The sequence below is a fragment of the Humulus lupulus genome, chromosome 2 (genome assembly GCF_963169125.1).
Source record: "Humulus lupulus chromosome 2, drHumLupu1.1, whole genome shotgun sequence".
Taxonomy (NCBI): Eukaryota; Viridiplantae; Streptophyta; class Magnoliopsida; order Rosales; family Cannabaceae; genus Humulus; species Humulus lupulus.
Window position 1 is genome coordinate 18,857,385 of NC_084794.1, and position 14,704 is coordinate 18,872,088.

The following is a 14,704-nucleotide window of genomic DNA, read 5'->3' on the forward strand; positions in this document are numbered from 1 at the left end:
TAACGATAGCTCTTAATACAAATACTTTGGCATCATCATGGACGCACTCTGAGATTATCATAGCTTATTATAGAGCAGTAACACCATACCAAAAAAATATTTTTATCGATTGCAAACATTGGTAAAAAGTCAGGAAAAAAAAGGATAAGAAATATAACCTACAAGCCCTCCAGTCTCCTTAGCTTTATCATTGTGAGAATTATTGATTGAATTGCACAAATGTGTTGTAAGGTTGTTTTGCATCTCATTTTTGGAGATTGTAATTAATCTTCTTCATGAAAGATATATAGAGCTTTTGGGAGATGCTCAATTTGGATGTAGGTCACATTGATCGAACTAGCTCGTATAAATTGCTTCGTGTTTTCGGTGCTTTTGTGAGTTACTTTCTGTTTTGATTATTTGCTTTGTTAATTTGGTGATCTATTGATGGCAGTGGGTTCAGTAGTGCTGTAAGACGTAAATTTACACTACTTAACTTTGTTGTACGTACTGTGCAATTTATTATTTTTTATGAGACACAAATTTATATATCAAGCACAACTAGTACTGTATTTATGTATATATAAATATATATATATATTTAAGCCAAGTTGAAATAAATCTAATCTTTAATCCTAACCGTTATCTATTAGGTGTGGCTTCGTAGCTTATTATCAAATTTGAAATAAATCTAAGTAGTGATTTTTAATCTTTATGGTTATCAATACCACATTGTGTAGCTTTATTTGTAGCTTATTATTTTTATAATGCTTTATCAATATATTGCGGTCCTTGTACATTTATATTAATTCTTCAATGATGTAATAATAAAGTTGTCCACCCGATTGAATTGCAGTCCTACTTTTTTCTTTTTACAATAATTTTATTTATATGATACCTCCCTTCATTGAAAAACTATGTTTTTTTTATGTAAAAAAATAGAAAGAAAAAGGAAAAACATGTATATATTTGTCCTGCATTCTTATCCTGTAACGAGTTCTTCTTCTATATAAATTGAGCTCTATGACTTGATTATTTACATACAAGTGTAGAAAAAAACAAAGCCTCTCTCTCAATTTATAACTAACAAAAGATGAACTTGATCATGGGTGATGGGGAAGTGAGCTCTAGTGAGCTTCTTCAAGCTCAAGAGCTTGTATGGAACTGTTCACTCAGCTTCATAAAGCCCATGTCATTAAAATGTGCCATTGATTTAGGTATCCCAGATATCATCCACAACCACGGCCAACCCATTACACTATCCAATCTCATTTCCTCCCTTCCTATCCACCCTTCAAAAGCTCATTTCATTCATCGCCTTATGCGAATCCTTGTTCATTTTGGCTTTTTCTCAACACAACCACAAGAAGAAAAAAAGGAAGAAGAGACATACTCTCTCACACTTGCTTCTAGGCTTCTCTTAAAAGATGGTCCCTTTAGGGCTGCAACATTTTTTCTTGTCCAACTCAACCCGCTTTTGCTTACCCCATGGCATTTCTTGAGCACTTGGTTTCAAAAAGGCGAGGATGATCCGACGCCGTTTGAGATGGTGAATGGGATGAACTTTTGGGATTTTGTAGGTGATGATCCAATGGTCAAGCACATGTTTACGGAAGCCATGGCCAATGACTCTCGTATAATGTCGAAAGTGGTAGTAGAAGAGGGTAAAGAGGTGTTCGAAGGGTTGAGTTCATTGGTGGATGTGGGAGGTGGCACAGGTATTATGGCCAAAGCCATAGTCAAAGCCTTCCCTAATATTAAATGCACTGTGCTTGATCTTCCATATGTTGTTGCTGATTTGAAGGGAACACACAACTTGAACTTTATTGAAGGTGATATGTTCAAGAAAATACCTTCTGCAAATGCAGTTTTACTCAAGGTAATTAATTATTGATCTAACCAACTTCATTTTTATACCCCACATGCATATAATAACCAGTATTTTAGTTCAGTGTGTGCATATGTCAAAAATTCTAGATACCAAAAACCAAAAATATTATCTATTTTTCCAACATATTTACAAGTCTTGTACATTTGCGAGTTCCTAAAACGCATATAAATGAATATTTTTTGGGTTCATTTTTTTTTAACTTTGTTTTTTTTTTTTTTTTATTTTATCTGTTTAGATTTTATATTTTGACAAATTATTTTTTGGATCTTGTATTTTGTAAAATAATTCAAATAGACATCCGAACTCAATTTTGGTCAAATTTTTTTGAACTATAATCATAAATAATTCATCAAACTAACAACTCAAAACACAAAAGCACAACAATTAATCTTATAATACTTGTGTTGTTATATTCAATTTTTTTCTTTCCAAAATTGAGTTTAGGAATCTATTTGAACTATTTTACAAAACACAAGGTCCAAACAGATAATGTAACAAAACACAATAGTCCAAAAATGTATAAACACATATTTTTTTAAGTACTTTATCATAGTTTAATTTAATATATTAAATTTCAAATATGCTTCTTTTTTGCTTTTCAATTAATATAAATATTCATAAAATCACCATATATTTTGTTTTATAAAATATAGGGTTTATATTTTTTTTAAGTATATGTTTTGTAAAATGATTCAAATACACTCTTAAACTTGATTTTGATAAAAATAAATTAATATAACAACACAATTATTTGGCAAAATGGCTGTACTTTTATCCTGGGTTGTAAGTTTGGCAAACTATTTATGATTTTAGTTCAAAATTTTATTATCAAAATTGAGTTTATGACTATTTGAACTATTTTACAAAACATAAGATCCAAAAAATAATTTGTCAAAATACATAGTCCAAACAGATTATAAGATAAAGATAAGATATAGGGTTCAAATTTTGGACTCTCAAATCATATATATACCTTCTTTTCTAATAGAATTAAAAATATATATATTAATTATTTGTATATAACTTTTAAAATGATATTTAATTACAAGTTATTATACAAATTTATATTTAAAAAATAATTTGAAAAGAAAGAAGAAGAAGAAATTGAGTGGGTAACTGGCTCCGCCATGAGAAGGTAGTCTCAATAAATATTAATTATTATTTTGAGTTGATATGCATGAACTACTTTTTGCAACAACTATTCCTATAGTTTTAATGGAGCCATCTTGTCACTAAAAGATTTTTTTTTTGTGAATGAACTTGTCACTAAAAGGTTGACCACAATTATCTTTTTATTATTTTTTTAAGGGTTTGTCTTCAATTATTGACTTAATTTTTCTTTTGCTTTTAATAATAATTGAGGTCTTACAATTGCTATGTATATATGACATAATAATATATGTTTGTCTATATATATATAAATATACTAGTGGATTTTGCATGACTGGAGTGATGAAGAGGCTGTGACTATATTAAAGAAATGTCGAGAAGCCATTTGGAGTAAAGATAAAGGAGGAAAAGTGATACTGATAGATATGGTTATTGATGAGAATCCAAAGTTAGAAAAAAAGTCAGCTGAAACTCAACTGTGCTTTGATATGTTAATGATGGTCGACCTCACTGGTAAAGAGCGTAATAAAAAGGAATGGGAAAACATTTTCTTGGCTGCTGGATTTAGTCACTACAAGATTACTCCAATTGTGGGACTTAGATCTCTCATTGAGGTTTACCCTTAAAATAATTAAAGTTTATGCAAGAAGTTTATTGATTTCCTTATGTTAATGTTCTGTTGTGTTGGGTTATTTTCTTTATATATATATATATATATATATATATATATATATATTATAAGGTTTGGGTATGAATTAAGATGTAACAAGATGTATCACCAAATTAACAATATAAGGTGCATGTGTTTGTTATTTTGCCACATATCGATTATTATTATTATTATTATCTATGGGCGTAAAGCTAGTTCATGTAAATATGTATGTTATCCATACGTGGAGTATATTTAGTGAAATGGTCTCTTTTCTAATAACCCTTGTAAAGTTGTTTTTTTAACTATCGAGTGTATATCATATATATGGTATTGAGTGTGTCAAGAAAGTTAAAATGCGAAGACTTATAAATAAATGGGTAGGTAACTGTTTGGTATCTTATGTTTTTGCAAAGTATTATTTTGGTACCATCTGTTTTTAATAATATTCATATGGTACCCTGTATTTTAAAATCGTACATATTTGGTACGCTAAACTCAAATTTAATTAATAAAATTTTACTAATTTAATCAAACTGTTGTCAATTATGTAAGTTCTAAATTTAAATTTAATTACTTAATTACATATAACTGATGACAGTTTGATCATAATGACAAAATTTTATCTATCAAATTTGAGTCTATGGTATTAAATATGTATAATTTTAAAATATAGGATATCATATAAGCATTATTAAAAACAGAAGATATCAAAATGATACTTTGCAAAAACATAAGGTACCAAATGAGTAAAATCCCTAAATACAATAACATTTTGCAAAATAATATTTAGAAAAAAAAGTTTATTTCACCAAACATGCACCCATATTTTATTTATATTAGTGAGACATTTTTTTCACTCTATTCTCAAAATTTTAAATTATGTTGTTTAAACACAATTTTGGACATAAAAAATTTGTTAGGCGAAAATAAAATTAGGACTAATATAATAACACACCAATAAGCAATAGACAACAAACACCAAGTAAAAACCAACAAAAAAATAAATAAATCGCGCTATAAAATATATTGATTTAATGTGTGGGTTTTCGTTCGTCAGTTTGAACAAATCCACTATATGAATAGTCAAGATTACAACCTACATTTGGAATTAGCAAAGATACATAACTATGTACAATGGGAAAACAAAAGAAATAGCAGAAATTGTTTATTACAAAAGAAATAACAGAAATCAATAAAGAAAATACGGTCATTTACTACAACTCATAAAAAAGGAAATGAAATTATGGCTGTAGTAATTGTTGCTAGGGCTGAGCATAAAATTCGAAAAACTGAAAAAATCGCCGACGGTGCAAATCGCCACTGTTCAGTCAGTTTTGAAATTTTGGGTGAACCGACCAATAAAACCGAAACCGACTGAACATAATAAAATAATAATATAATATTATATAATTATTAATTATTAAAATTTGTACTTTTAATTATGTTTCAAACTTTAAAATTTGTAAATGTAATTATGTTCTATATATTTATGTTTTAAAAACGCACAAAAATGGATTCCAACAATCCAAAATTTTTAATTTTTTAACTAAAACTTTAAAAAAAAAACAATAATCAATTCTGTTTGATCGGTTTAACTGACCAAACCGCGGTCCAAAACGATCGGTTTTTTTTTAAACTGGTTTGGTTCGGTCGGTTTTTGGATTGCACCAATCCGGACCGAAAACCGAATTCTGGATTTTTTTGTTGTGAAAAAATCGCCCAAACCGACCGATGCTCACCCCTAATTGTTGCCCAGTGTTGTGACATCTAAAACACATGACAGTGGCGGAATACTGTTTCAACATCGAGAACATATATCTCAAGATTTGCAATACAACAACATCGGTCTTTCGTCCATAGATTTCTACCGTGAGTCAAGTTTAAGGGATGCTTTCATTAAGTCTTCATAGTAAATTTTAGCTAAATATCATTAAATCTTCAATTTGACACAGTAGCTAGCCTAAACATGTCATGGATGCACTATTGAAAAAAATGACATTTCTCGACGGGCTAAGTCCGCCGATAATTTTAGTGCCCATATTGAAAATGGGGGTCTATCTCGGTGGTTCAAGCCGGTCGAGATTGGCATCAATTTCGACAGGCTAGGCTCGCCGAGATAGAGTAATGTATATAGAGGAAAAGAAATAATTTTACAATTTTTTTTTTCTATTTTTCTTGCTATATTTCATTGATTATATCCAATATATGAAGCAAATCCAAAAATTTACAACCAATAGAATATGTATCTTTTTTTTAAAAAAATCACATGTATTTATTTTGTAATTTTTGGCCAAAAAAATATTAATAAACTTTTGAAAATTTACCAAAATAAAGCTTCAGATTAATTTTTCAAACCCCTCTAGTGTTGTATGAAGATTGCCAAAACTATTTTGAACCTATAACATACAAAAAACAACTAAAATTTGTTAATTTTCACGTACTTTTTTTAAAGTAAAAAAAAAGTAAGAAATTGAAGCAAAAACATTTAAATAATTTACAAATAGCAAATACCCAAAGCCAATCATTAATGTTTGATGAAATGGTGGCAAAAAAATTGAACTTAGACATAAAAATGGAAATTTTTGGGGCTAGTATGAGAAGGGGGTCTTGGAGAAGAAAGGGAAAGAAAAAAAAAAGGAATGGCATCTAAGGTTTAGGGCTGCTGGGATTTATTTTCGTGAGGCCAATCTCGATAGGCCTAATGGGTTTTTATGGGAGATGGTTAATACTTTTGGAGTTGGAAATTTATCAATTCACACTCAAAAAGGGATGTTATCATTTTAGAACAAACAATGTTAACGAATATTGATCAAAAAATAGGCTAATCAATTAATTGGAATCTAAATGACATAAGAACCTTCGAGATTTTTCAAAATGATATTAAGAACCAAAATAAAGAACAAAACAAAAATAAAATACATAAACTTTTTTCTTTTTCTTTTTTTGTTTTTTTATGACATAAATTGAAAACAAATGTAGTAATGTTGATTTTTTTATTTTACAATTTTTTTTCAACAAAACTACAAAAGATGAAGATGAAAAATGTTGCTCTTGTTCTCTCTTGTTTTTTTTTTATTCATTCATTTTTTTATATATTTTTTTTCTTTCCCTTTTTTTTATAATTTTTTTCTTCTTTTTTTCTATAATTTTTTTTGTTTTGACAAGAGACAACATAAGAATTAAATAAAAAAAATTACAAGAAATTAAAAGGAAAATTACAATAAAATACAACAAAGGCTCTTAAAAAAAAAAAAAAAAACTATCTCTCTAGTAAATGTCATGTTTTAAATCCCAAAAATTAATTTTACCAACTCAAATGATCAATAGAAGTTTTCAAAGTTGTTTTCTCATTCTCACATCTCATTCTTAATTGAATGTGTGAATTTTTTTCAATGTTTGGTTGTGCATGAAATTACTCTAAAAAAATTACTTCCTAATAGTAAAAATAGCAAAAACTATCTCACCCAGATTTTTGTTGTCATGAATTTTGCAAAAATTTAAATTTCAAAATGGTAATTAAAATATATTTCAACGCATGAATATGCATACTACCCCCAACTTTAAATGAGACATTGTCCTCAATGTCTAACGTTAAACTCATTGTGCGAGAAAAATGGAATATGATAACCAACAAAAACAACAAAACCCCAAAAAGTAAAATTCACAACATAAAATAAAGCACACTAAAAAGAAAGATAAAACCTGATTAGTCTTTGGTAGACAAAAGCATCGCTCTCATGTAAGTCTACCAACTGCATATTTGTGTACTATTCTGTATCAAAAATGAATTTTCTTTGATTCTGCATCTCAAAAATAGAAGCGTTAGTAACATTTTCAGGATAAAGAAAATGTTCGGGTTCAAAATCAGGGAGGAAATTTGGTGAATGTTTCATGGAAAATATGTTTATGATTTCCTCAACGATTAAGTCTATCACATTAGTATGATAGCTTCCATTTTTCTTTGGAGTGGTTGGAAGAATTTCGATATTGGAAAGAGTGTCACTCCAAATGGTAACAATATCATCATCATCGGGTTTAGAACTGGGAGTAGGGGATGGTGTTATGGCATCAGGTTGGGACGGAAATTGACTTAAATTATGTGAAATAATAGCATTGGTCAATTCTGAAAGTTGAGTACTAGTTTCCCTAAAATCTTCCACAAATTGTCTATTGAATTCTCTTTGCTCCTCTATAAATGTGTGTAATGTGTCCTCTAAGGAATTTGCATTAGTCCAGACATTATATGGAGGTGCATGTGGGAAGTTAGGAAAATTTTGCTCAAAATTCATGTGAGGCAGTGCATGGTAGTTGTACTCAGGCTTCCAACTAAAATCTACAGGGTTGGTCAAACTAGAATTATGATTCCTATGGTCGATTCTTGCAAAGTCACAATAACGTTCATCATAATCTACCTCGGGAACCTCATAATTTTCTCTTTCAAACTTAGTTTCTAAGACCTTAAGTTCTCGGTATTCTCTTACACTAAGTTTGCATGCACTCCTAAAACAGCTAGTACCCTCAGTAGCACTAGAATTATGGTTGTTTCTAACTGAAGGATAATACATTGGAAAATACAGCTCGAAACGTTTCTTCTCTTCTTCATTCATTTTTTTATTTTTTTTTAGATGAAAAAAAATTAATAATATAACATAATTTAAAAAATAATACTAGAATAAAATAAGTGACTAAAAAAAAGATGAATGGTAATCTCAAGAAATATTTTCTGATGAGGAAGATCAGATAAAACTGCAACCTCGGAGCATACTTCGAGTTTCAATTATTATTTTTTTTTGTATTTTTTTTAGGAAACAAAAAAAAAGATAGAATTACTTACCTCTTTGCCTTTTTAAATGAGAACCTTTACTTACTATTACCTCCCCGGCAACGGCGCCAAAAAAATTTTAACACCCAAAACGTGCATCCACTAAGCGGTGGTTGTAGTATAGATCGGGCGGTCGATTCCATAAGGAGGCAAAGAAATAAAGTTAATCAATAAATAAAGTTTAAAGATAAATAATATGAGGAAAATAGAACAAGTGATATTTTTGTTGTTTTTAAATTTAAAGATTAGAAATAAAGATAGAATAAAGTGTGATGTAATAATAGGTAACAAGTAGGAAGGATTAAGAGTCACCAATATGCATACTTATTTATTTGGATCTTTGATTCACAAAAGTCACACAAATGAGAAGTTGACATCTGAAATATTCATTTGGAAGATTTAACATTGAAGCACAAATATGTTTTACAAAAATGTATTCAAGTGATTATTATTCTTTATCATGGAAAGATGAGATAAATCTTATAAAAAATCTAAAAATGACATTATATCATTGGCCATAATGCAATAAAAGATTGGATATAAAACCTAACACAAATATTACTTTTACTATTTATAAAATACATAGAAAGAGCATGACAAATTCTATATAGATTTAGCAAAAGTAAATATATATGAATGAGATGGAGAAAATTATAAAGATATTATCTATATTATTTCACTAATTTGATAATACATAGAAAGTGCTTGACAAAATCTATATACTATTAGTAAACATAAATATAGATAACAAGATGAAGGAATAGAGATGAAAGAAAATAAATCACTCAAATATATAAACTTTAAGCACGCGGTGAATCAAAAATACCAAACAAAGTCATATGCATATAGGATCATCCTAACCTTCCTAAGAAGGTTAGCCTATTATGCTAGACATTCTCATGAAATTCTAGAGAAAAAATATGAGAAATGAGACTAAAATTTGGTAAAGTTTTGCTACCTAAAAATTACATAGAAATTGTGAAGAAAGAGTCCCTATTTATAGAGGAAGAAAATGACTAAAAAGAAATTAAACAACAATTTGGGATTTACAAAATAAATATGAAATATTAATAATAAAATATGATTTTGAAAAATCAAATCTTATTATAAATATTAACCTAGTTATTTTGGTGTATGGTCAAAATGCCATTTTTCTAAAGCACCAAAAAAATGAGCTTTAAAGCTCAAAATGGCAATTTTGCAAGGCCCAATACCCAAAAAATATGGGTTGAAAGTGGCTGGTGGCAGAGGTAGGTTTTGACCCATTCTAAGCCAATGAGGGGGTGCCACGTAGGCACTAGCTGGGAGAGGAGAAAGTTAGGTCTGGTGGGCTTGGTGCTTTGGGCGTGCATTTGGCTTGGACTCAAGTTGGGCCTTCGGCTGAAGGAGGCAAGGAAGGGAGAAGCTGGCTTTGGGCCTGGAAGCTGCGTTTGGACCTTTGGGAGCTTGCATTTGGGATGCTGAGAAGGGCCTTCGGTTGTTGATGAGGATCAAGAGGTCAGCTTGCATGTGGGCCAAGAGGCTACTGAAGGAAGCTAACAGGTGGCGCACGAGGAGCTCAGACAGCTGGCAGTTGGGCTTGCTGAAGGACGTGTGGCGCGAGGAGGAAGCACCACTTGGCGCGCTGGCAGTGGGAGCTCGCTGGGCCTGGGCCAAATGGGCCTGGGCAAAATTACTTCAAAAATGCCACAATTCCACTATATTTTCAGTTGTACTTCTTCCCTTCTTGCTCTCTTTTTTTCTCTTCATTTCAAAGTGCCAAAATACAACTTTAATTCCTACAAAATAACAATAAATTAAATCACAATCAAATATTTTCATTTATAAAATAAATCATATTAATTCCATGAAAATATTAATTCAAACTTAATTTATTTTGACTATTAAAATCAATAAATGTATATTTTTCACCACTAATCAATGGGCCAGCCGAGATAGGTTATTTTAAGTACTCAATCTCAGTGGGCCAAATAATTGGGTCTAAAGTTAACTTATTTTTTTCCTTTTTCTTTTTCTTTAGCTATCTCGGCAGGCTCGTGGGTGACCGACGAGATTGGAGGCTATCTCGGCGAACGCACACGAACTGTCGAGATTGGTGAGATGAATTAGGCCAATTTTTTTGTAGTGGTGTACTTGCATAGATTGGACTTAGCACTTAAAATATCATATCGACATATTTATATATATATATGAATCATCTCAACAGCCACCAATCATTGAGATATAACATCTCTAATCAAGATCAACTTAATATATATACATGTTTCTTTCATGTTACATGTGATTCTTGGTCAAGTATATTATGCTACGATTATAATAGAAAACCATTACCTTTCCCTAATTCACTTTGAGCTCACTAGTTAGCATATTAAACCAAATTGCCTCTTTAACTGCTTTGCCTTACTTGTTAAGAAGGCCACAACATGTTGTAATAAATCTTTCCAACTAACAACTTGTAACACTCTGGTTAGCCAAGACAATTACACTGTGTATTTTAAATAGTGCTTAACTTAATAAACGAGTCATTAGGCCATAAACGTGCATCTAAATGTGATTAATGGTCCAGGGTTAAAAATTTCGATCAAAAGGAATGGGTATTTCATTAAAATATTAAACTGTACATGGGATCCCATAATAAATGTTTACAAAGTTGTTTACAGTTCCAAAATAGTCATTACAACTCAAAAGTTACAATCCGCCAACCTAAGCGGCAAAAATAGGGTTTTACCCTAGTTTCTCTAAGAAACATTAGCCGTGGTGGTCAAGCGGCCGCATATGTACATATTATTAAATCATAATAAGAATGCCTATCAGTAATAACCCTACTCATGCATGCTACAATTCATATAAATGATTACAGCATCATATGGGCCAATTTCCCTGGATAAATGATTAATTGAATCATATCGGGGCCTGTTGCCCAAGTACATGATTAATAAATCACACTTGGGCTCAGCGCCCTAGGATCTGAGACTTACAAGTCACCCCGGGGCCCATTTCTCTATCATTTGTATAACCAGCATTGGAGCTGGCCCAGCGTACCTAGCATGTAACGCCCTACTTCCTTAGAGCCGTTACTAAGTGAGCTTAAAAACGTGCTTTCAACTCGCTAATCAAGGTTTTAAGTCAAACAGTGTAATTAAGCCATAAACAAAGGAAAGACTTGAGAAATAGTAATTTCCATAGAAAATTATAAAAGTTTTACACTTGGGATCCCAAAATACAGTTTAGATATATTTACAACATATAAACTGAACCAAGTCGGCTAGACGACAAAATCTAGGTTTATTTACAAGCATCTCCCAAAATCCTCTGGCTGTGGCAGCCAGGCTGGCCAAACATGTACACACTGCCTCACGCCTGCTGTACTCATGGTTGGTTGATATTCTCTTTACCCTTTCCTGCACCACAGAGCATCTGTGAGCCGAAGCCCAGCAAGAAAACCCACAAACAGATAACATATGCAACACATATATCAAGCATATAAAGAGCCCACCAATGGCTAAACACATACGGCCTAGCCGTCCCAGGCGTTTACCAAGCCCTGGGTTCGCGGACCACGCCGTGAGGATATCCCAGGTATCCTTCTAGGGACTCGCCCTGGAAACTCGCACTCCACGTGCTCAATGCTGCTCCCGGCCCCTTGTCGTTCTCGGCCTTGCACTCAACATGCCCAATGTCGTTCCCGGCCCTTCGCCATTCTCAGTCTGCACCATTCCCGGCTCAAGCCAACCATTCACATCATAATATACATAGCATCACAAGCAAGTATAAAATTCTAGCATAATCAGATAAAGGGCCACGCCCCGCAGTTCTAACATATTAGGCTCGACCCTGCATATCAATTCTATTCAAACACGTTGGGCTCAGCCCTGCACACAAGCTCTATGGGAACAAGGGTTCTCTTACCTGAGTTCCGAGCTTTCTGAGCACCGATGCCCCGAGCACAGTCCTCTAACGTGAGCCTCGCCGAAACCCTAATCACAACACATTAACAATGTCCATCCATCAAATTCTAATCCAATAGATAAGTTAGAGCTATAACCCTAACCTCCGGGTCCTTGAATTCTATCAATCCGGGTGATAAAATCCATCCCGAGCCTTACCCCTTGAGTTCCCAAGCCTAAAATACCCTTAAAACTCAAACTGGCACAAAGGGCCACGGCCCCACCCACAAGAGCCGCGGCTAGGCTCGAAACAGAGGCTAGCATCTCACTGACCCCCACACGGGCCGCCGCGCGCCCACCAGACGCTGCGGCGCGTATGAGCTTCTCAGCCTCCCATGGCCGCACGCGCGCACGGGCCGCGGTGCACCCCTCTTAGGGCCGCGGCTCTCACCTTCGAACCCAGAATTCCTCATCAGTTTTCTACCTTTTCTTCAAGCCAATCCTCACCAAAACTAGACTGACAATCCTAGATAATTAACACCATCATTCCAGCTGAATAACAGCACTAAAACCCCATTGAATCCTACTCCAAAACTCAGCTAAGGCACCCAAAAGTAGACCAAACTTGACCAACATGCAATCCTCAAAACCAGTAGAAATTCAAGACCAAATCTTAATAATTAGAACTTACCTCTTACTGAATTAAGCTTCTGAACCAGTACTCCCTATGCCTCAATCTTCAAACTTCAAGTTCCCTTAGATTTCCCCAGCTAAAAACTTTTAGCTTTAAGTTGATTTCCCTTAGGTTTCCCTTGAGTTTTCCTTAGAGAGTGAAAGAGAGAGAGAAGTAAGAACTATCTTCAGTTGGGAGGAAATTTGAGTCGGTTTCTAAAGTTTCTAAACCATTCTCCTATTTTGTTTTACTTGACTTAAGTCTAAAGGGTTACCTCAAGGCTCGGGGTACCAAAACGTCCCCGAGGGCAAAATGGTAAATTTCCCCAGTATTCCCGCCTAGACATTCTATCCTCAAATATATCTCCAAATATTTATTTTCATGTCCCGATAATCCCATAACACACCTAGTACCTAAATTACCCCTCGACTCACCCCGAGTCCGAATCTCAACCCCGTTGTGACTCTCTGGCTAAGCGCTCCCCAGGACTGTCTAAGATCGTGCTGCACAGACATATCACATATATAACATCTATGACATTCATGCCCCTAATATCCAGACGAGGCCCACATGCACATTTAACTCACTAAACATGCATCACTATCATATATTCACATTAATTCACCCATTAACATATTAAAGCATATTAAATCATTTATAGCCCTCCAGGCACACTAATCAAGGCCCTAAGCCCGATTAGCAAATTCGGGTCGTTACATAGCACTTTAGTTTTTCCACGACCATTGGGTCGGACAATCGTATGATGCGCTCCTGATTAGATCTAACCATATCGACCAGCGCTCAGCGTGCTATTGTCGCCCTTGACTCATAAGTCAATACTTTTCGACTAGCGCTCAGCGCTATTGTCGTCCTTGACTGATAAGTCAATGCTTTTCGACCAACACTCAGCGCTATTGTCGTCCTTGACTGATAATTCAATACTTTTCTCAATTATATAATTTTTATAGACATTCATCATATAACAAATATCCATATACAAAGCATTCAGCATGCTTAATTAATAATTCATAAGCATAATCATAATCATGCGCATTTACAGGGCCAATGCCCAATCAAGACTATATTCAGTATTCGGGCCAAGCCCTAATCATGTACATCACATAATGGGTGCATTTTTTCTTACCTCAGGTCCGAGTAAAATGTACAATAAGAATGACCCTCGAGCACGATTCTTATCCTGAACCCCCTAGCAGTAACCTAGTCATAACCATAATATAGAATCCCGTCAATAACGAGCAAATAAAGGCTTCCGGACCAAGTCCTAGCCTTCGAGACCTCAAATTCTACTAAACTAGGTATTAGAATCGTTCCCGAGCCTTTAGGTTTGAAAGCCCATCATTAAAACCTAAGGTGGCCAAAAATGTCCAGGCGGGTCGCGACTTGCCCCTAAGGGCCGCGGCGCGCCTCCCAGACAGAAAGCCCCCTGTCTAGCATTAGAGCACAGGTCGCGGCATGCCCTTGAGGGCCGCGGCGCACCTCCAAGACAGAGCCCCTCATAAGCCCTGGGGTTCGCACAGGATGCAGCGCCCAAGAGCAGGGCCACAGCACGACCCCGCGAACCCAGGAATCCCTATTTTCCTCAGCCCAAAAACTCACCAAAAATCATTACCAACAATCCCAAAATCACACCTCAATCCCAACACAACATTAGCACTAATTAACAAAACCC

At 33.8% G+C, this 14,704-nt stretch overlaps 1 protein-coding gene across 1 annotated transcript; it reads left to right on the top strand.

Moving 5' to 3' along the window:
* The first annotated feature begins 978 nt into the window (after positions 1–978).
* Positions 979–3,866, top strand: LOC133817416 (trans-resveratrol di-O-methyltransferase-like). The gene is made up of 2 exons (XM_062249926.1): positions 979–1,858; positions 3,301–3,866. The coding sequence occupies exons 1-2, from the start codon at positions 1,073–1,075 to the stop codon at positions 3,604–3,606; spliced, it is 1,092 nt and encodes a 363-aa protein (XP_062105910.1). The 5' UTR covers positions 979–1,072; the 3' UTR covers positions 3,607–3,866.
* Positions 3,867–14,704: the final 10,838 nt, after the last annotated feature.